The sequence below is a fragment of the Pristiophorus japonicus genome, chromosome 19, assembly GCF_044704955.1.
Source record: "Pristiophorus japonicus isolate sPriJap1 chromosome 19, sPriJap1.hap1, whole genome shotgun sequence".
NCBI lineage: Eukaryota > Metazoa > Chordata > Chondrichthyes > Pristiophoridae > Pristiophorus > Pristiophorus japonicus.
Window position 1 is genome coordinate 77146394 of NC_091995.1, and position 21465 is coordinate 77167858.

Here is a 21465-nt window from a genome sequence, read left to right on the forward strand (position 1 = left end):
TGCAAAGGTTGCTGCAGTTTCAGTGCGGGTTGGTTGTTGTAGTTCACAGACTGTTTGCTGTGAGGCCTGCCCTATATCCTGCCCCACCCCACACGTTTGTGGAGCTGTTGCGAGAGGTGGGCGCCAGAGGGACTGGAGTGCATCATCACCCCCGGCAACCAAATTTTAATTTGATTAAAGTTACTGTCCAAAGTTTAATGTGTCGATTTTAGTGCCCCCTTTAATCAGGGGGCACTTGATTTACAGATCAACTTAAAATAGTTGTAGAGCTGTTGAGTTGGGAGTGGTTTAGCCAGTCACGTGATGTTCACAAGACTCAATAAAACCCCAGCCAGTTGGGTTTAGGGGATCCACGATGAGGTATGCAGTTGTGAGCCTGGTGGATGAACTGGTAATGTGTAGTGTGATTATTAAACCTTTGTTAATAAACCAACTAGTTCTTAATAGCAATGTGTTGCGTTGAATTCTTAAGCAAAGAAACCATGAAGCAAATACATTACAGTGAGGGAACTCTTTCACTTGTGGACAAAGGTGAGAACTGCAAGCACGGTTAGCGATCTATTCTCACTGCCTCGTGTTCGATGGCCTCCAGAAATTGGGACCAAACCCCCGAATAGTTGTTCCTCCCACTGGCTCAGGAGCAGAGATGTCTCTGAACTCTCCCACCAAACATCAACATTCTGTCCTTATTTTTATATAACACTTCAATTTTTAATCATTTAAATAGCAAACCAGGGCAATTTATGACGTAGAGCAGGGTGGAGGGTGAAGAGCTCAGAGATGTAAAACCGAGGTGTCACAGCGCCACGGTTGGCAGGAAGGCGTCATTGCAGGGTGACACGTTTACATAGATAGTTCAACAACAACTTGAATTTATATAGCGCCTTCAACGTCATGAAACATCCCAAGGCGCTTCACAAGAGTATTATGAGATATAATTTGACACCGAGCCACATAAGTAGAAATTAGGGCAGGTAGCTTGGTCATATAGGTATGTTTTCAGGAGCATCTTGAAGGAGGAAAGAGAGGTAGAGAGGCAGAGAGGTTTAGGCAGGGAGTTCCAGAGCTTGGGGCCTAGCCAACAGAAGGCACCAATGATTGAGCGATTATAATCAGAGATGCTCAAGAGGGCAGGATTAGAGGAGTGCAGACATCTCGCGGGGTTGTGGGGCTGGAGGAGATTACAGAGATAGGGAGGGGCGAGGGCCATGGAGGGATTTGTAAACAAGGATGAGAATTTTGAAATTGATGCGGACATGGGATGCTAGAATGGAAGAAATCTGACGGAAGTGTGACAATGGAAATAAGATTGGGTAGAAAGAAAGTCCAGGAGTAAGATCTATACAACCTTACAGATTAGTGTAGCAAGTCAGGGATCTATTCTCCATGTATAGAAGGATGGAAAGACACATTTAACTCAATTTAAGCTAGATAAGCACAGGAGGGAGAAAGGAATAGAAAGTTAGGACGGTAGGGTGAGATAAAGAGGAGTGGGAGGAGGCTTGTGTGGGCTGAATGGCCTCTTTCTGTGCTGCAGAGTGCGACGTAATTCTACATAACAGTGAAAGGAACTTAACACACAACCTCAAGTCAGTGAAGGTGGACCACACCAATTGGTAAAGTTCATTTTAATAACTAGTAACATTTTCTATACCCACCAAGAACGCTTCTAGTTAAAGTGAGCGGTCAGCCGGCTGGGTGTGAACTTATTCACAGCCTCTTCAGTTTCTTGTAAAGTGCAACGCTTCCCATTCTCTGGATTGTCGCTCCGAGGGGGGTGGGGGAGGGGCCTGAGGACACGCCGAGAGCTGGAGAGTGAAGCAGACTATGTCCCTGAGGTAGGTTCCTTCATTGGTCAGTCTCCCATGCGAGGGATCACGCCCATGATTCGAAAGATGAAGCTTGCCATCTTCTCATAGATGAGGAACATCAGGGCAGAGGTGAGCACAGTCTGGAGAAGTTTGGCTTCCAACCCCTTGTACAGGCCCAGGAATCCCTGCCTCCTGTTTACAATAATTAAAGACAAAAAAAAAGGACAGCTTTACCACATACAGCCAGGCGGAGAGAGAACCTGTAAATACTACAAATCCAAATCGAAAAGCAAGAACGTCTGAGGGTTAGGGTTTGTCAAGCTTCAGAAAGGGTAAGATTTCGAGGTGGAGTTTTTTCATCCTTCACACCCACAATGAGGGACGTGATTGGGGCCCAGGAGAGGCGCGAGTCTGGGGCCCAGCAGAGCCGAGGGCCCAGGGGCAGCACGGGCCCAGCCCACACTGTGCGACATGTGCGCGCACTAGGTCTGTGCAGCAGAGCTGGTCTCCAGTCGTCCTGGTTAACCCTTGCCACTGAACCAAGACCAAGCTCTGTCAAGCCCCGTGTGGTGGCTGGTGTGCAACGGTCACCCCACCTTAAAGCAATCCTCACACAGGCATCTTCCACCCTTCAACATGTAGTTCGGGATCTGGAATATTAGGTCCTTCATTGAAACACCTGTGAACTCATCTCTTTTTTGGCGTGGAAGCAAGTCATCCTCGCTTCGAGGGACGGTCTATGATGTTAAACCGCCCTTTCTCCAAAATTCTGACTCACCCGCTGTGCATTCCCATTATTGCCAGTGTCAGGGGCAAAGTTCCCTCGATTTATTTTTGGGGGGGTGTCAGAGGAGATTTACCAGAATGATACCAGGGGTGAAGGACTCCAGGTTATATGAAGCTGGGGTTGTTCTCCTTCGAGCAGAGAAGGTTAAGGGGAGATTTAATAGAGGCGTTCAAAATCATGAAGGATTTTGAGAGAGTAAATCGGGAGAAAGTGTTTGCACTGGAGGGTGGGTCGGGAACCAAAGGACGCAGATTCAAGGTAACTGGCAAAAGAACCAGAGGCGAGATGAGGAGATTTATTTTTTTAAAGGCAGAGAGTTGCTATGATCTGAAACGCGGTGCCTGAAAAGGTGGTAGAGGCTGAATCAATAACAACTTTTGGAAGGGAAATTAAAAGAATTTGCTGGGCTATGGGGAAAGAACAGGGGAGTGGGACTAATTGGATCGCTCTACCAAAGGGCCGGCACAGGCACGATGGGTCAAATGGCCTCCTTCTGTGCTGTGATATTCTACGATTCTAATTCTCTCCAGAATACACGCCTTGCTGCATCTCACACACGCAACTCACTTTATTTTTAAACCACCCTCTATTTTTAAAACCCCCCCCCCCCCCCGGCAACCCCCTGCTGAAGCCGCTGTCTCGGGCTGGTCCCTCCTCCAGGGAGCGGCCATCGCCATTCCTCACTGGCTAGCGAGCGACAGCAGCTATTCAACCAGTGGGAGGCATCACGGCCTAGCGCAACCCTGCTTCCATCCACCGTCCTCGTGTGCCCTTCCAGCCTTTCGGGAGCAGGAACCCTGGCCGCGGCTCCCCCTGCCCCTCCCCGACAGCAGTTGCAGCAGAGAATTCGGGCTCCAGCGGGAATTGAACCCGGGCCCCCTGGCTCGCCAGCTCAAGTCTCCTCAGTGCCTTCCCCCAACAGCACTGTGGGAGCACCTTCACCACACGGACTGCAACGGTTCAAGGCGGCGGCTCACCACCACCTTCTCAACGGGGCAATTAGGGATGGGCAATAAATGCCGGCCTCGTGACTCCCACATCCCAGGAACGAATAATAAAAGAAGAGATAACAGTCGGCTCGGGAAAGTCGCAACTCACTTCACTCTCTGACTCAAGAGGTAGATGACACTCCGGAGGCTGCCCAGAATCCTGTTCTCTGGGCCCATCCGCTGTTGGCCGAACTGGGGAGAGAGCGCAAACCAATTAACCGCAGTGTTAAAGCGAGGCCCACCCCCTCCGCAATCTCCTAAAGCCCCCCACCCCGCTATCGCTGGGGTATGGCCTCACGGGCGCCCCACGCCCTCCGCTGCCGCATTAAAAAGTGGCCGCTTTTCAAGCCACGAGCTTTGATGGCGAATGTCGGTGGACTATTCAACCGCAGAGGGAGTCACAGCAGAGCCTATTCCCGCCCTCGCCCGGCCCCTGCCCCCTCCCTCCCTCCCACCATGTCGCTGGGTTAGGAGCATCATTCCCTGGTCTGTTGGTACAACCTCCCTGCCGCACCTGGAACCTCCCCTGCCACAATGCCGGGAAACACGGCAGCCAATTGCGAGCACAGCAAGATTCCGCAAACAACAAAGGCCATAAATGACCAGCTTCATTTGTTTTTTTTTTAAAAAAGTGATGTCGATTGAGGAATAGATATTGGGCCAGGACACCGGGGATAACTCCCCCTGCTCATCTTTGAAATAATGCCGTGGGATCTTTTACGTCCACCTGAGAGAGCAGTCGGGGCCTCGGTTTAACGTTTTGTCCGAAAGACGGCACCTCCGACAGTGCAGCGCTCCCTCAGCACTGCACTGATGTGTCGGTCTAGATTTATGTGCTCAAGTACCTGAAGTGGGACTTGAACCCGCGACATTTGACTTAGAGGCAAGAGTGCCCCTTCATCGAGCCCTTTCTCAGGCCTGATCGCCATTACTGGCCAATCCCTTTATTTTTCCAGCACTTATCCCGGGGTACTTAGCCCCAGTCACTAGACACCACGGAATGTTGCTGGGGACAGAACGGACAGCGAGCGGAAGATCACGTGACTGGGATCCTTGTGGTCGTGGTGTTACATCACATGGTGGGGCGGAGTGGCATTAACCGCTGCGGTTTATAGAACGCGTTCAGAGTTGGGGCTTCAGCAGCAAGAGAGAAAATAAGGGGCCCAGGAAATCATGCGCTGACAATTGGAGAAAGTTTTCCAACTTACCCGCAGCAAGGACTGTACTGTTTGTAGGGGGTAGGTTACTGTGGTGGCGATCGCCTTGGCGATGGCTCCAATAATGAAGACCTCGAGTGAGAAAAGCTGTTAAAACAGACGGGAAGAGAAACATCCTGAAATAGGGTCACCACTGCACGGCAAACCGAGCCTAACCCCAACCCCAGGCCCCACACCGCAATCCAGGCCCAACCCCAGGCCTCACACCGCGATCCAGGCCCAACCCCAGGCCCCACACCGCGATCCAGGCCCAACCCCAGGCCCCACACCGCGATCCAGGCCCAACCCCAGGCCCCACACCGCAATCCAGGCCCAACCCCAGGCCCCACACCGCGATCCAGGCCCAACCCCAGGCCCCACACCGCGATCCAGGCCAGGCCCAACCCCAGGCCCCAAACCGTGATCCAGGCCCAATCCCAGGCCCCACACCGCGATCCAGGCCAGGCCCAATCCCAGGCCCCACACCGCGATCCAGGCCAGGCCCAGCCCCAGGCCCCATACCGCGAGATCCAGGCCAGGCCCAACCCCAGGCCCCACACATGGTCCAGGCCTCACATTGAGCTCTTGGCCCTACCCAACGCCAGACTAACAATCACACTCTGGCCCCAAGGTGACACCCTGGACCAAGTCCATTTGAACCATTCTATTTTGACCTGTGTACAACCACACTACAAACTAGGCCTTAATCTAGGCCCCTCATAATTTTATACACCTCAATAAGGTCTCTCCTCAGCCTCCTCTGTTCGAAATAAAAAACCAAGCCTATCCAATCTTTCCTCGTAGCCAAAATTCTCCAGTCCAGGCAACATCCTCGTAAATCTCTTCTGTACCCTCTCTAGTACAATCACATCTTTCCTGTAATGTGGTGACCAGAACTGCACGCAGTACTCTAGCTGTGGCCTAACTAGTGTTTTATACAGTTCAGGCATAACCTCCCTGCTCTTGTATTCTATGCCTCGGCTAATAAAGGAAAGTATCCCATATGCCTTCTTAACCACCTTATCTACCTGGCCTGCTACTTTCAGGGATCTGAGGACATGCACTCCAAGGTCCCTTTATTCCTCTACACTTCTCAGTGTCCTAACATTTAATGTGTATTCCCTTGCCTTGTTAGCCCTCCCCAAATGTATTACCTCACACTTCTCCGTATTGAATTCCATTTGCCACTGTTCTGCCCAGCTGACCAGTGCATTGATATCTTCCTGCAGTCCGCAGCTTTCTTTTTCATTATCAATCACACGGCCAATTTTTGTATCATCTGCAAACTTCTTAATCATACCCCTTACATTTAAGTCTAAATCATTGATATATACCTCAAAAAGCAAGGGACCCAGTACTGAGCCCTGTTGAACCCCACTGGAAACAGCCTTCCAGTCACAGAAACACCAATCAACCATTACCCTTTGCTTCCTGCCTCTGAGCCAATTTTGGATCCAACTTGCCATTTTGCCCTGGATCCCAAGGGCTTTTACTTTCGTGACCAGCCTGCCATGTGGGACCTTATCAAAAGCCTTGCTAAAATCCATATAGACTACATCATATACACTGCCCTTATCGACCCTCCTGGTTACCTCCTCGGAAAATTCAATCAAGTTAGTCAGACACGACCTTCCCTTAACAAATCCATGCTGATTGTCCCTGATTAATCCGTGTCTTTCTAAATGGAGATCTAGCCTGTCCCTCATTATTTTAGCCAATAATTTTCCCACCACTGAAGTTAGGCTGACTGGCCTGTAATTACCTGGTCTATCCCTTTCAAACAACGGTACAACGTTAGCAGTCCTCCAGCACCACACCTGTAGCCAGAGAGGACTGGAAAATGACGGTCAGAGCCTCTGCTATTTCCTCTCTTGCTTCTCTTAACAGCCTGGGATACATTTCATCCGTGCCTGGGGATTTACCCGTTTTCAAAGCTGCTAAACCCCTTAATACATCCTCTCTCACTCTGTTTATTTCATCTAATATTTCACATTCCTCCTCCGATTGCAATGTCTGCATCGCCCCTCTCTTGTGAAAACAGACGCTAAGTATTCATTAAGAACCATAGCCATGTCTTCTGCCTTCACACACAGATTACTTTTATGGTCTCTAATAGGCCCTACTCTTTCTTTAGTTATTCTCTTGTTATTAATGTATTTATAAAACATCTTGGGGTTTCCTTGATTGTACTTGCCAAAATGTTTTCATGCTCTCCCTTTGCTTTTCTAATTTCCTTTTTAATTTCCCCCCCGCTCTTCCTATAGGGTTTCTGTAGCATTGAGCCCTCGGTATCTGTCAAACGCCTCCCTTTTTTTCCTTTATCCTTCCTTTGTATGTCCCTTGACATCTAGGGGGCTCTAGATTTGTTGGCTTCACTCTTTCTTTAAGGGAACATACTTGCTTTGAACCCTCGCTATCTCTCTCTTGAAAGCCTCCCACTGCTCTGACACTGATTTACCTTCAAGTAGCTGTTTCCAGTCCAGTTTGGCTAAATCACATCTCAGCTTAGCAAAATTGGATTTTCCCCAGTTGAAAACTTTTATTCCTGGTCTATCTTTGTCCTTTTCCATAAATACCCTAAATCTAACTGAATTATGATCACTAGCACCAAAATGCTCTCCCACTGATACCCCTTCCACCGGCCCAGCTTCATTCCCTAAACCTAAATCTAGATCTGTCCCCTCCCTTGTTGGGCTTGTTACATACTGGCGAAAAAAGTTCTCCTGAATGCATTTTAGGAATTCTGCATTCTTTATACCTTGCACACTAACTCTATCCCCGTTAATATTAGGGTAATTGAAATACCCTTATAGCTTTTGCACTTCAGAAATTGGCCTACATATTTGCTCTTCTCTCTCTCCCTCATTGTTTGGGGGTCTATAGTACACTCCCAGCAGTGTAATCGCCGCTTTTTTTGTTCTTCAATTCAACCCATATGGTCTCATTTGATAATCCTTCTAACATATACTCCCTCCTCACAGCTGTAATTGTTTCTTTAATCAATACTGCGACCCCCTCCTTTTTTAACCCCCTCTCTATCCCGACTGAAAACCCTGTAACCAGGAATGTTGAACTGCCATACCTGCCCCTGTCTCAGCCATGTCTCAGTAATGGCTATATCATCATATTCCGATAATGTCTCAGTAATGGCTATATCATCATATTCCGATAATGGCTCAGTAATGGCTATATCTGTGCTCTCAGCTCATCTGCCTTATTCCCTAGGCCTTATTCCCTAGTTCCTTCAGTACGACATCACAAACACACAGACTGTTAGATGGCTGATAACTTCAGGAAACCAGACAGGTGACCTGAACTGTTATTTCTTGTAAACAGCACTGGCTGCAATGCCACAGCAGCCACTGGGTGGGGCTATATATATATATTACACTTTGCATTGAAGTATATACAATTTAGCCCTGCCAAACTCCCTAGTTGTCTATTTTCTAGCCTTTGCTTCCTCCATCTTCCAAACTCGCTTACTAATTTTCTGCCTTCCAATCACCAGCTTTGCTTCGCTCCCTTCTGAAACCCATCAGTTTCGATAATCTTCTCCCGATCCTCCCGCCGAACACAGCACCGCTCGCTGGGGTGTAGCTCCACAGGCACCGGACACCCCCAGGCATCATGCCCGAGTGACCCAGAGTCCATTAAACTCCAGGGGGCACCAGGGCAGAGTCCAATCCCACCCCCACCCGAGCAGTGCTGTATTGGGTCGGGCCCCCACCCACCCCCACCACCGGGCACTCTTACCTCAGTCCGTCCCCTCATCAGCTGTCGCTTTAACCCCTCGTAGAACATGAACTGGATGGCGGGATTGAAGACGAGGAGCAGAGAGGGGAAGGTGCTGCTCCACAGGGCCAGGGCACCCTCCTTCCGCAGGATCTGGGTGACGGCATCTGCAACAGAGTCAAGGGGAAGCGCTTTAGGGTTAGAGGAGCCGGAGACGGGATACAGAAATAGACGGTACGCGACGCATGCAGCGAGCTCGGCACCATCCCGGTTCAGAGGTCAGCCGGGATCGTCCAGAACCGCCCAAACCCAGAGGTCAGAGGTCAACCCAGAAACCGGACACACAGCAAATGAAAGACAAACAGAAAATGCTGGGAATGCATTCGTGAAGCGAGAGACTTGCATTTATATAGCGCCTTTCACAACCACCAGACGTCTCAAAGCGCTTCACAGCCAATGAAGTACTTTTGGAGTCACTGTTGTAATGTGGGACACGCAGCAGCCAATTTGCGCACAGCAAGCTCCCACACACAGCAATGTGATAACGACCCAGATAATCGGTTTTTTGGTTATGTTGATTGAGGGATAAATATTGGCCCCAGGACACCGGGGATAACTCCCCTGCTCCTCTTCGAAATAGTGCCATGGAACCTTTTACGTCTACCCACGGGGGCAGACGGGGCCTCGGTTTACCCCCTCATCCAAAAGACGGCACCTCCGACAGTGCAGCTCTTGGAGTCTCGAATATGTGAAGTTTCTAGGGTGGGGCTTGAACCCACGACCTTCCGCCTCGGAGGCGAGAGTGCGATCCACTGAGCCACGGCTGATACGGATCGAAGGATCGGAGTGAACACGGAATAAAGGACGGACCAGAAGTACGACACAAGTCAGTCAGAGCGTCCTGGATACAGAGTTGGAGATGCGAGGCCGAGTCAGTGGCAGTGTTTGAGATTCGCTTGGGGGTCGCTACGGAACAATTCACACTCCAGCTCAGGACATGGTAACCAGGGGCAATGCTGTAGCCGAGCATTCGAACCCACTGCACCAGGGAATACGGCTCCTCCACCTGCCAGGGATTGGCCACTCCTAGGCGCCAGCTAGTGGGCAGGTACAGAACTGCAGGGGCTCAGGAGGCGACGCCTGACCATTCAGGGCAAAGGGAGTGACTGGAGGGGAGGCTTTTACTGAAGGGCAAAAGAAGAGGTGACTAACTTCAGAAATAGAACCGAATAGACTTCCACTGGTGTCTAGGAAAATCCTGTTGTAAAATAAATTATTTTGAAAATTGTGACTGACTTAACTTCTTACCCAGAATGCCCTTGTAGTCAGTTTGTTGAATGTCATCACTGCGGAGTATCGCCCCCTGCATTTTGAGTCTGGTATTGACCACCCACAGTGGGGTGGTGATAAGTACGTTGACAACACCTGCAACACAAGGCAACGCCCATTAAACAGCGAGTGCTGATGATTCACTGAGGCAATGGGCCTGTAACAGGGGGACCCCCTTAAATACTGACACACTCCCAGGGACCCCCTGTAAATACTGACACACACCCGGGGACTCCCTGTAAATACTGACACACACCCGGGGACTCCCTGTAAATACTGACACACACCCGGGGACTCCCTGTAAATACCTACACACTCCCGGGGACCCCCTGTAAATACTGACACACTTCCAGGGACCCCCTGTAAATACTGACACACACCCGGGGACTCCCTGTAAATACCTACACACACCCGGGGACTCCCTGTAAATACCTACACACTCCCGGGGACGCCCTGTAAATACTGACACACTTCCAGGGACTCCCTTAAATACTGACACATTCCCAGGGACCCCCTGTAAATACCTACAAACTCCCGGGGACCCCCTGTAAATACTGGCACACTCCCAGGGACCCCCTGTAAATACTGGCACACTCCCGGGGACCCCCTGTAAATACTGGCACACTCCCGGGGACCCCCTGTAAATACCTACACACTCCCGGTGACCCCCTGTAAATATTGACACACTCGCGGACCCCCTGTAAATACTGACACACTCCCTGGGACTCCCTGTAAATACCTACACACTCCCGGGGACCCCCTGTAAATACCTACACACTCCCGGGGACCCCCTGTAAATACTGACACACTCTCGCGGACCCCCTGTAAATACTGACACACTCCTCAGGGACCCCCTGTAAATACTGACACACTCCCGGGGACCCCCTGTAAATACTGACACACCCCCGGGGATCCCCTGTAAATACTGACACATCCCCCAGAATTCCCTCGCGATCTCTCTAGTTATACGGCAGTTATGTGGTCGGAAGCTCATCTCAGAATTTTTTGAGGATGTAACTGGTAGAGTGGACAAGGGAGAACCAGTGGATGTGCTGTATTTGGACTTTTGACAAGGTCCCACACAAGAGAGTAGTGTGCAAAATTAAAGCACATGGTATTGGGGGTAATGTACTGACGTGGATAGAGAACTGGTTGGCAGACAGGAAGCAGAGAGTCGGGATAAACGGGTCCTTTTCAGAATGGCAGGCAGTGACTAGTGGAGTGCCGCAGGGCTCAGTGCTGGGACCCCAGCTCTTTACAATATACATTAATGATTTGGATGAGGGAATTGAGTGCAATATCTCCAAGTTTGCAGATGACACTAAGCTGGGTGGCGGTGTGAGCTGTGAAGAGGACGCTAAGAGGCTGCAGGGTGACTTGGACAGGTTAGGTGAGTGAACAAATGCGTGGCAGATGCAGTATAATGTGGATAAATGTGAGGTTATCCACTTTGGTGGCAAAAACACAGGCAGATTATTATCTGAATGGCAGCAGATTAGAAAAAGGGGAGGTGTAACAAGACCTGGGTGTCATGATACATCAGTGATTGAAAGTTGGCATGCAGGTACAGCAGGTGGTGAAGGCGGCAAATGGTATGATGGCCTTCATAGCTAGGGGATTTGAGTATAGGAGCAGGGAGGTCTTACTGCAGTTGTACAGGGCCTTGGTGAGGCCTCACCTGGAATATTGTGTTCAGTTTTGGTCTCCTAATCTGAGGAAGGACATCCTTGCTATTGAGGGAGTGCAGCGAAGGTTCTCCAGACTGATTCCCGGGACGGCGGGACTGACATATGAGGAGACTGGATCGGCTGGGCCTGTATTCACTGGAGTTTAGAAGGATGAGAGGGTATCTCATAGAAACATATAAAATTCTGACGGGACTGGACAGGTTAGATGCAGGAAGAATGTTCCCGATGTTGGGGAAGTCCAGAACCAGGGGACACAGTCTAAGGATAAGGGGTAAGCCATTTAGGACCGAGATGAGGAGAAACTTCTTCACTCAGAGAGTTGTTAACCTGTGGAATTCCCTACCGCAGAGAGTTGTTGATGCCAGTTCATTGGATATATTCAAGAGGGAATTAGATATGGCCCTTATCAAGGGGTATGGAGAGAAAGCAGGAAAGGGGTACTGAGGTGAATGATCAGCCGTGATCTTATTGAATGGTGGTGCAGGCTCGAAGGGCAGAATGGCCTACTCCTGCATCTATTTTCTATGTTTCTATGTTTCAGGGTCAAATTACACCAAGGTCACAAACAGTGTGGTACAGCCTCAGGCGGAGGCTAAGGAGAGGAATGGAGTCGGGCTAGGAAACGGAGTTTGGCTTCAGTCCGGCCAATATTTAGTTGGAGGAAATTTCTGCTCATCCAGTACTGGGCAGTCTGACAATTTAGAGATCCGTGGAGGGGCTGAGAAACGTGGTGCTGAGGTAGAGCTGGGTATGGACACTGACGCTGTGTTTTCGGATGATGTCGCCAAGGGGCAACATGTAGATGAGAAATAGGAGGGGGCCAAGGACAGATCCTTGGGGGACACCAGAGATAACGATGCGGGGGCGGGAAGAGAAGCCATTGCAGGTGATTCTCTGGCTATGATTAGATAGATAAGAATGGAACCAGACGATTGCAGTCCCACCCAGCTGGTCGATGGTGGAGAGGCGTTGGAGGAGGATGGAGTGGTCAACCATGTCAAAGGCTGCAGACAGGTCCAGAAGGACGAGGAGGGAGAGTTTGTCTTTGTCACAGTCACACAGGATGTCATTTGTGACTTTGATGAGAACCGTTTCAGTACTGTGGCAGGGGCAGAAACCGGATTGGAGGGATTCACACATGGAGTTCCGGGAAAGATGGGCACAGATTTGGGAAGTGACAACACATTCAAGGACTTTGGAGAGGAAAGGGAGGTTGGAGATGGGGCGGTAGTTTGCAAGGAGGGAGGGGTCGAGGGTTGGTTTTTTGAGGAGAGGGGAGATGACGGCAGATTTGAGGGAGAGGGAGACAGTACCTGAGGAGAGAGAACCGTTAACAATGTCGGCTAACCTGGGAGCCAGAAAAGGAAGTTGGGTCAGCAGTTTGGTGGGAATAGGGTCAAGGGAGCAGGAAGTGGGTCTCGGGGACAGGTTGAGCTCAGAGAGGTCATGAGGGGAGATCGGAGAGAAACTGGAGAAAGATGTGAGGTCAGGGTTAGGGCAGGGGGGAACCTTGGAGGAAGTTTGGCCCGGTGGGCTAGAGGGAAGGAAGTGGCAGAGGGAGCTGATCAAATGGTGTCAATCTTTGAGACAAAGAATTCCATGAGCTTCTCGCACTTGTTGTTGGAGGTGAGGGTGGAGGAGACTGGGGAGAGGGGTTTAAGAAGACGGTTAGCAGTACAGAATAGAAGCCAGGGTTAATCTTTGCATTTCAGAATGATCGTGGAATAGTGAGCAGTTTTGGCGGACGAGAGCAGGACCCGATAATGCTTTAAGTCGTCCAGTTAGATCTGGCGGTGAATGGATAAACCAGTTGTCCGCCATATCTGTCGAAGTCTGTGTCCCTTGGACTTGAGAGTGGAGATGAGGGCTGTACTAGGGGGAACGGCCAGAGTGAGACAGAGACCCATGGTTTTAATTAGAATTAGGGCATCAGAGGTGGTGGTGAGGGTGTAGTAGAGCAGATCGGTAGCTACAGGAATGTGGTGGTGAATGGAAGGCCAATGATGGACAGATGGGATTTTGAGAGTGCAGTTGTAAGAGAGTCGGGAAGCGAGCTTTTCCCAGGGGCAGACAGAGAAGGGAGTAGGGCTTGGATGGGGGGGGGGGCAGGGGGGATGTGGGTGAGTTATGAGAATGGTACCAAGGGATGAGGGACTTCAGTTAAGTGGAGAGACTGGAGAAGCTGTGGTTGTTCTTAGAGCAGAGGTGGTCACGGGGTGATTTACTAGAAATGTTCAAATTCATGAAGGGTTTTGGAGCTAGGTACAGTTTCTAGTGGCAGGAGGGTCAGTGACCAGAGGACACAGATTTTAAGTGATTGTCAGAGGGGAGGGGAGATTTGTGTATACGCCGGCTCACAGCTGCTGGAATTGAGCGCAGGCACCAAATGTAACCACCTACCTACCAGAGACAAAGCCCATCATGAGGTCCTTGCTGTTGGTGGAGGGTTGACCTTTGACCCAGATGTGCTTCAAGGTGTTGAAGGTGTAGAAATAGACAAAGTTGGAGCAGCAGAGGCTGGAGATGACGGAGAACCAGCTTCGATACACCGCCGACCTGGAACAGGAGGAGAGGCCGAGGTCACTGACCCAATCCCGCTGGTCACGTGGCTGACTTATGTGCCGTGGGCGAGGAACGCGAGGAACGCAGCTCTCCCCACACACACCCCCAGCCCATCCCCGATTCCGCTCCCCTTCTCCCGCTGGGGTCCACTCCGCGGAAGCCGCTCCTCACCCAAGTGGCCGTTTTTTAAAAATCTTAAACGCGCCAGCGGGCTATTCAACTGTGACGTCCAGCACAGCCGGGTCTAGGCCCACCTTCCCCCAATACAACAACAACTTGTATTTATATAGCGCTTTTAAAGTAGCAAAACGTCCCAAGGTGCTTTACAGGAGTATTTTCTGACAAAATAAATAAATTTGACACCAAGCCACATAAAATGAAATCAGGGCAGATGACCAAAAGCTTGGTCACAGACGTAGGTTTTAAGGAGCATCTTAAAGGAGGAAAGAGAGGTAGAGAGGTTTAGGGAGGGAGTTCCAGAGCTTGGGGCCCAGGCAGCAGAAGGCACGGCCATCGATGGTTAAGCGATTATAATCAGGGATGCTAAACAGGGCAGAATTTGAGGAGCGCAGATATCTCGGGGGGGGGGGGTTGTGGGGCTGGAGGAGATTAGAGATAGGGAGGGGCGAGGGCCATGGAGGGATTTGTAAATAAGGATGAGAATTTTGAAAACGAGGCGTTGCTTAACCGGGAGCCAATGTAGGTCAGTGAGCACAGGGGGTGATGGGTGAGCGGGACTTGGTGTGAGTTAGGACATGAGCAGCCGAGTTTTGGATCACCTCCAGTTTACGTAGGGTACCACAGCTCAGTGGGTTGCACTCTCTCGACTCGGAATCAGAAGGTTGTGGGTTCAAGTCCCACCACAGAGACTTGAGCATAAAATCCAAGCTGACTCAGTGCAGTGCTGAGGGAGTGCTGCACTGTCGGAGGTGCCGTCTTTCAGACGAGACGTTAGACCGAGCCCCTACTGCTCTCTCAGGCGGATGTAAAAGATTCCACGGCACTATTTCGAAGAAGAGCAGGGGAATTATCCCCGGTGCCCTGGGCCAATATTTATCCCTCAATCAACATCACTAAAACAGATTATCTGGTCATTATCACATTGCTGTTTGTGGGAGCTTGCTGTGCGCAAATTGCCTGCTGCGTTTCCCACATTACAACAGTGACTACACTCCAAAAAAAGTACTTCATTGGGTGTAAAGCACATCGAGACATCCTGAGGTTATGACCGGCGCTATATAAACGCAAGTCTTTCATTGATTAGCCCACGCAACCACACATCCCAGCAGGGTATACCAGACACTCATGAGCAGCTACCAGCAACCCTGGCCAATTCCTCCCCACTCCGTAACTCAGGGATACGGAGAACAATTGCAGTGTCCCCGAACCGAGCGAACTCAGCATAAACCAGGGAGCGTCCTGTGTGGCCCTGATTCAGTGAGGGGCACCCGGGCAGTGCATTTACCAACTCAACCAGCGGGGGGAGCTGCTGGGCCGTCTGTTCGGTTTCCAACTCTTCCAATCTTTGCAAAGGGAACCATTTTGATATGCAAACACAGGCAAATCGCTTGTACTCACAGCCCCTCCTCTCTGATGATCTGAGCCAGGACGATGGGGGTAGATCGTGCCTTCATCTTCTCATCCACTGCAATAAAGAGAAAGAGCACTTTAGGTATGGGAAAAGCTCCTTCATTGTAAACCATCTTCTTCCACCAACCCCTGCGCCCCCAATCATAAGAACATCAGAAATAGGAGCAGGAGTCGGCCATTCGGCCCCTTGAGCCTGCTCCGCCATTCAATAAGGTCATGGCTGATCTGATCATGGACTCAACTCCACTTCCCTGCCCGCTCCCCATAATCCTCGACTCCCTTCTCGTTCAAAAATCTGTCCATCTCCGCCTTAAATATATTCAATGTCCCAGCTTCCACAACTCTCTGGGGCAGAGAATTCCACAGGTTTACAAGCCGCTGAGAGAAGAAATTCCTCCTCATCTCAGTTTTACATGGGCGGCCCCTTATCCTCCCACCTAAGGTGCTGTGCTGAATCTCAGGGGCAGGGTACAATGGGTGCTAGACGCCCACACATACACACACACACTGCCTCACCCTACTGGCCATTCATAGCACAGAAACAGGTCCACGCTGGTGTCTATGCTCCACATGAGCCTCCTCGCACTGCATGTCATCTCACCCCATCAGCATATTCTTCTGTTCCTTTCTCTCTCATGTGTTTATCCAGCTTCCCCTTAAATGCATCTGTGCTATTTGTCTCAACCACTCCCTGTGGTAGCGAGTTCCTCAACCACTCTCTGGGTAAAGATGTTTCTCCTGAATTCCCCATTGGATTTATTAGTGACCATCTTATATGTATGACCCTAAGTTCTGGTCTCCCCCACAAGTGGAAGCATCTTCTCTACGTCTACCCTACCGAACCACTTCATCATTTTAAAGACCTCGATCAGGTCACCCCTCAGCCTTACCTTTTCTACTGAAAAAAGCCGCGGCCTGTTCATCACACGATCACAAGGTCATTACAGCTGAGGAAAGCCATTCGGCCCAGCTTAATTTATGGGCCAGACTTTCCACTTCACATCGCCCATCTAAGGCCCAAAACGGACCTCTATCGCCCATTTTGAGCAAAAAGTGGAAACTACGCCCAAAATATCGCCGGAAAAATAGGCCCCCCAAGTTTCCACTTTTATCGCTGAGATGATCGCTGAGATGATTGCCCACACAAGGCCCATCCCAAGTTTCAGCACTTAGCATGCACTCCGCTGGGCCGATGCAAGGCCCAAAAGAGTGCTCAAAAATAGTTGCTTTTTCAGGGCCCTACGAGGGAAATGGGCACTACGGACGCCATTTTTAGCCTCTGAGGAAGGGTGGAGAATTGTTCTGAGTTATTTAGAGAGTAAAATTGATGCAAATTGTACTCAGAAATTTGGGAGAGGAAATATAATAAATAGGTATTATCACCTTATTTATGTATATATTGGAATTATTTATTAAATAGCTTTTACATAGTGAAGTTATTTAATGATATTCCGTGGGGAAACAGAATAAACAAACAAATCTGCACGAAGAACTGTACGTTGTAAAACTTATGTAAGTAAGAGAGAAGGTTCAAAAGATGTAGAAATTTTTTTAAATTAACATCTAATGAACAACACCCTCCCTCCAAATCCCTAAAACTCAGAACAATGGAAAGGGAATAGTTAAGTAATTCTCTCGCTCTCTCACTCTCCATCCCCTCCACCACCACCCCAGAGCTTCTGAGCATGTGTGAAGACCCTTGACCTCTCAATTCGTGGGAAGAAGCATCAACCTGAAAAAAAAAATTAACCTGCACATGCGTTGCTAGGGAAGCTTTTTTTTCCATTCACTTCAGTTTTCTTTGGGTGATCAGGAGATCGCCGAGAAATGACATTGTCCATTTAACATCGCTGGGCTAAGGCCGAGTGGATCGTAAAAAAAAAATGGGCCTTCAGCCGGCAATCTTCACGGGCGATAGGTCCCACATCGCTGGAACAAGACCCATTTTTTTCGGCCTTAGCCCGAAAGTGGAAAGTCTAGCCCTATCTTTCCAGAAGGGGCTTATGGCCCAGGAGAGGAGCGGGGGGGGGGGGGGGGCCGAAGGGGGAGGAGGGCAAAGGGGGATGGGCATGGGGGGGCAGGGGGCAGTGAAAGGGAGGGACCGGGGTGGGGGTGGGGGGAAAGGCAGGGGACGGGGGGGGGTGGCGAGCATGAAGGGACAGGTGGGGGGGGGGGGGGGGGGGAATAAGGTTCTCAGCTAAAGTCCTGAACAGAATCTTACCTTGAAGTCTCAAGCGCGCTGTGTCCAGTGGGTAGAATATGGTCATTGCCATCACACCTCCCTAGAGAGAAGCGGACATTAGTAACTGGGTGCAAAGGTTCTGTTCTGTGAGTGTAAAGGTGCAGACTCAGCAGAGTGTAAACACTCAGGTCCTGTAAGGAAGGGGTCAAATACTGAGATGCTGACTTTGGGGGAGAAACAGGAAGCACCATGTACCCTGACCTGCTGAGACAAATGTCTTGCTCCCACACTAACGGCTGTTTCAGACGGCCAGATATCCTGCTGTATAACGGAGCTGTGCACCTTATGCCGTTGTCGGGGGGGCAGGAATAAAGCAGTCTGTTTACTTTAGGACTAGGGGGTTCACTTTTCGGTGCCAGCCGTGGCTCAGTTGGAAACACTCGTGGGTTCAAGTCCCACTCCAGAGACTTGAGCACATAATCCAGGCTGACGCTCCCAGTGCAGTGCTACCCTACGTAAACTACAGGTAATCCAAAACTCGGCTGCCCCCTGTCCTAACTCGCACCAATCCCTGCTCACCCGTAACCCCTGTGCTCGCTGACCTACATTGGCTCCCGGTTAAGCAACGCCTCGATTTCAAAATCTCATCCTTGTTTTCAAATTCCTCCACGGCCTCACCCCTCCCTATCTCTGGAATCTCCTCCAGCCTCACAAACCCCCCACCCCTCCTTCCCGAGATGTCTGCGCTCCTCTAATTCTGCCCGCTCAAGCATCACTGATTATAATCACTCAATCATTGTTGCCGTGACTTCTGTTGCCTGGGCCCCAAGCTCTGGAACTCCCTCCCTAAACCTCTCCGCCTCTCTATCCTCCTTCAAGATGCTCCTTAAAACCTCCCTCTTTGACCAAGCCTTTGGTCACCTGCGCTAATTTCTCATTATGCGGCTCGGTGTCAAATTTTCTATCTCATAATACTCCTTTGGGATGTTTCACTACATTAAAGGCGCTATATAAATACAAGTTGTTGTCTTGATCATTCTGTGCGTGAAGCCCTTGCTGACACTAGTCCGCAATTTATCCTTTACTAGTTTAAACTTGCATCCCCCTGTTCTAACCTATTTAATTTAAAGTCATATTCTGGATTTACCTTTTTGATTACTGTAACTAGCTTAACTACCGCTATATGGTGCCGCCTCCTTTCAGGGCTGAAAAACCCCAAGTCTCGCCACCAACGTTCCCTTTAAGCTGCGCGGCCGCGGAGCTCTCGGGACCCTCCCGCGCATCCAGCTCTTCCATGCGGAAAGTCGCGCGTCCGCGGTATTTTAAATGCGCCGCACATGCAAAACAACTAAGAGGGAAGACTGATTGGCACTCTTTCCACATAACGCTGAGCCCGGACACTGGCAATTTAAAAACCTGGCTCTTCCTCTGCCTCCAGTGCCTGCACGCCTCCCTTTTTTACTGCCAACCATAAAGCCTGTCGGCCGCAGTCCTGCTCCTGGGACCTCGCTGACGTTTCCAATCTTTGTGTGATGAGACTTTTGTTAAGCGAGGATACTAAGGGTTACGGAGCCAAGGCAGGTGGATGGAGTTAAGATGCAAATCAGCCACAGATCTCACTGAATGGTGGAACAGGCTCGAGGGGCCGAATGGCCTCCTGCTGCTCCCATGAGAGAGCCCAGGCACTGTTTGTTGGTAGGTCAGAGGAGACCTGCTGTGCCTACACCGGTCTAATCCGACCTCCATCATCATAGGCAGTCCCTCAGAATCGAGGAAGATTTGTTTCCACTCTAAACATTAGTTCGTAGGTGGCTGAACAGTCCAATACGAGAGCCACAGTCTCTGTCTGTCCCACCTGTGACAGTCATTATGGGAAAGGGTGGGTGGGGAGTCTGGTTTGCCGCACGCTCTTTCTGCTGCCTGCGCTTGGTTTCTGCATGCTCTCGGTGATGAGACTCGAAGTGCTCTGCGCCCTCCCGGATGCACTTCCTCCATTTAGGGCGGTCTTTGGCCAGGGACTCCCAGGTGTCAGTGGGGATGTTGCACTTTATCAGGGAGGCTGTTTGTTTGTAAGTCAGAGGGCACCCGCCGTGCGTGCACTGGTCTAATCCGACATCCCCACACACACTCGTACCTCCTGGCCCCATGGATAGTGAGCAGGAGCAGGAACTAGGGCTGATATTTCCCCTCTCCCTGACCCCAGTGGTGAGAGTGTGGGTTCTGAGCTTAATTCAGCAATGGCACTGGGATAAATCAGCTCAGAGTGCAGGACATTCTGGGATGGCTAATCCTTTTTCTTAAGTGATAGAGTAAGACTTGGGATTTATATAGCCCCTTACAGCCAATGACGTACTTTTGGAGTGTAGTCACTGTTGTCATGTTCGAAACACGGTAGCCAATTTGCGCAAAGCAAGCTCCCACAAACAGCAATGTGATAATGACCCGATAATCTGTTTTTTTTGTTATGTTGATTGAGGGATAAATATTGGCCAGGTCACCGGGGAGAACTCCCCTGCCCTTCTTCAAAATAGTGCCGTGGGATCTTTTACGTCCACTTGAGAGCAGACAGGGCCTCGGTTTAACGTCTCATCTGAAAGACGGCACCTCCGACAGTGCGGCTCTCCCTCAGCACTGCACTGGGAGTGTCAGCCTGGATTTTTTTTGTGCTCAGGTCCCTGGAGTGGGGCTTGAACCCACAGCCTTCTGATTCAGAGGCGAGAGAGTCAGAACCACAGATGACACTGTGGAGGTTTAATTATTTAAAACATAAACTTTCCCTTCCCCCACCAAAAAGAAGTTTGGTTCCCCCGCCCTCCAAACCCCTCTCTCACTTTGAGCGAAATATGATTGTAACCACTTTGCCCATGACCCAGACTGACTCCCTGAACCTGGGACCCGGGTGCAGGTCAGTGAGGGAGAAGGACCAACCTTCACCGGGAGATCCAGCAGACTTACCGTAGCCCCGGCCACAGCGTGCACCAGGCTTTCGTAGGAAAAGACCTGGCCGGCCGGCAGCTCGGGGTAGCCTTTCATTTTCGGCCCCAGCATCGGGGGAGAGGGGGGAAAGCCGGTTTAGGACTTCAGAAAACAGCCGCTCCACCCGGAAAATGGCCAAGGAATTCCCTCCTCCCGCCCCCGCTGGCTGGATAGTCAGTTTCAGCGCCTCCTGATTGGCTGCGGCCTCAGATTGCAACACGCACGCTCGCTCCTGATTGGTCCGAGCCTGCCCGCGCCGCCTCCAGCAACAAGCGATTGGTCGCCCTAAGCTTCCGGGTGCCTCTGACTGCTTGCCTCTGGTGTCAATCACTGACAAGGCTGGCCACGAGAGATTTATTTTGATTCTGCCCTCAAGACTTAAAGGGAGGGCAGCTTCTGGGCATTACCCACACCATAAGCACACAAGGATTAGGAGCAGGAGTAGGTCATTGGGCCCCTCTAGCCTGCTCCACCATTCAATAAAATCATGGCTGATCTACCTCAACTCCACTTTCCTGCACTGTCCCCATAATCACTTGATTCCCTCAATGATCCAAACATCTATCGATCTCCGTCTTGAATACACTCAAAGACTGAGCATCCACAGCCCACTGACGTAGAGA

At 50.5% G+C, this 21465-nt stretch overlaps 1 protein-coding gene across 1 annotated transcript; it reads right to left on the minus strand.

The window, feature by feature from the left end:
- Positions 1–1613: 1613 nt before the first annotated feature.
- On the minus strand, positions 1614–20997 carry LOC139230498 (peroxisomal membrane protein PMP34-like). The gene is made up of 9 exons (XM_070862326.1): positions 20822–20997; positions 17906–17966; positions 15673–15739; positions 13937–14088; positions 9824–9940; positions 8537–8682; positions 4796–4891; positions 3697–3779; positions 1614–2003 (listed from the first exon to the last, which is right to left on the minus strand). The coding sequence occupies exons 1-9, from the start codon at positions 20912–20914 to the stop codon at positions 1856–1858; spliced, it is 963 nt and encodes a 320-aa protein (XP_070718427.1). The 5' UTR covers positions 20915–20997; the 3' UTR covers positions 1614–1855.
- Between the last annotated feature and the right edge of the window lie 468 nt (positions 20998–21465).

Excerpts from the sequence above, each read along its gene's own strand:
- LOC139230498 (XM_070862326.1), bottom strand. The coding sequence starts at position 20,914 with ATGCTGGGGCCGAAAATGAAAGGCTACCCCGAGCTGCCGGCCGGCCAG. Across the intron at positions 9,941-13,936 it reads CATGATGGGCTTTGTCTCTG|GTGTTGTCAACGTACTTATC; the intron begins GTAGGTAGGTGG and ends CTTGTGTTGCAG. Across the intron at positions 8,683-9,823 it reads TGACTACAAGGGCATTCTGG|ATGCCGTCACCCAGATCCTG; the intron begins GTAAGAAGTTAA and ends ACTCTGTTGCAG.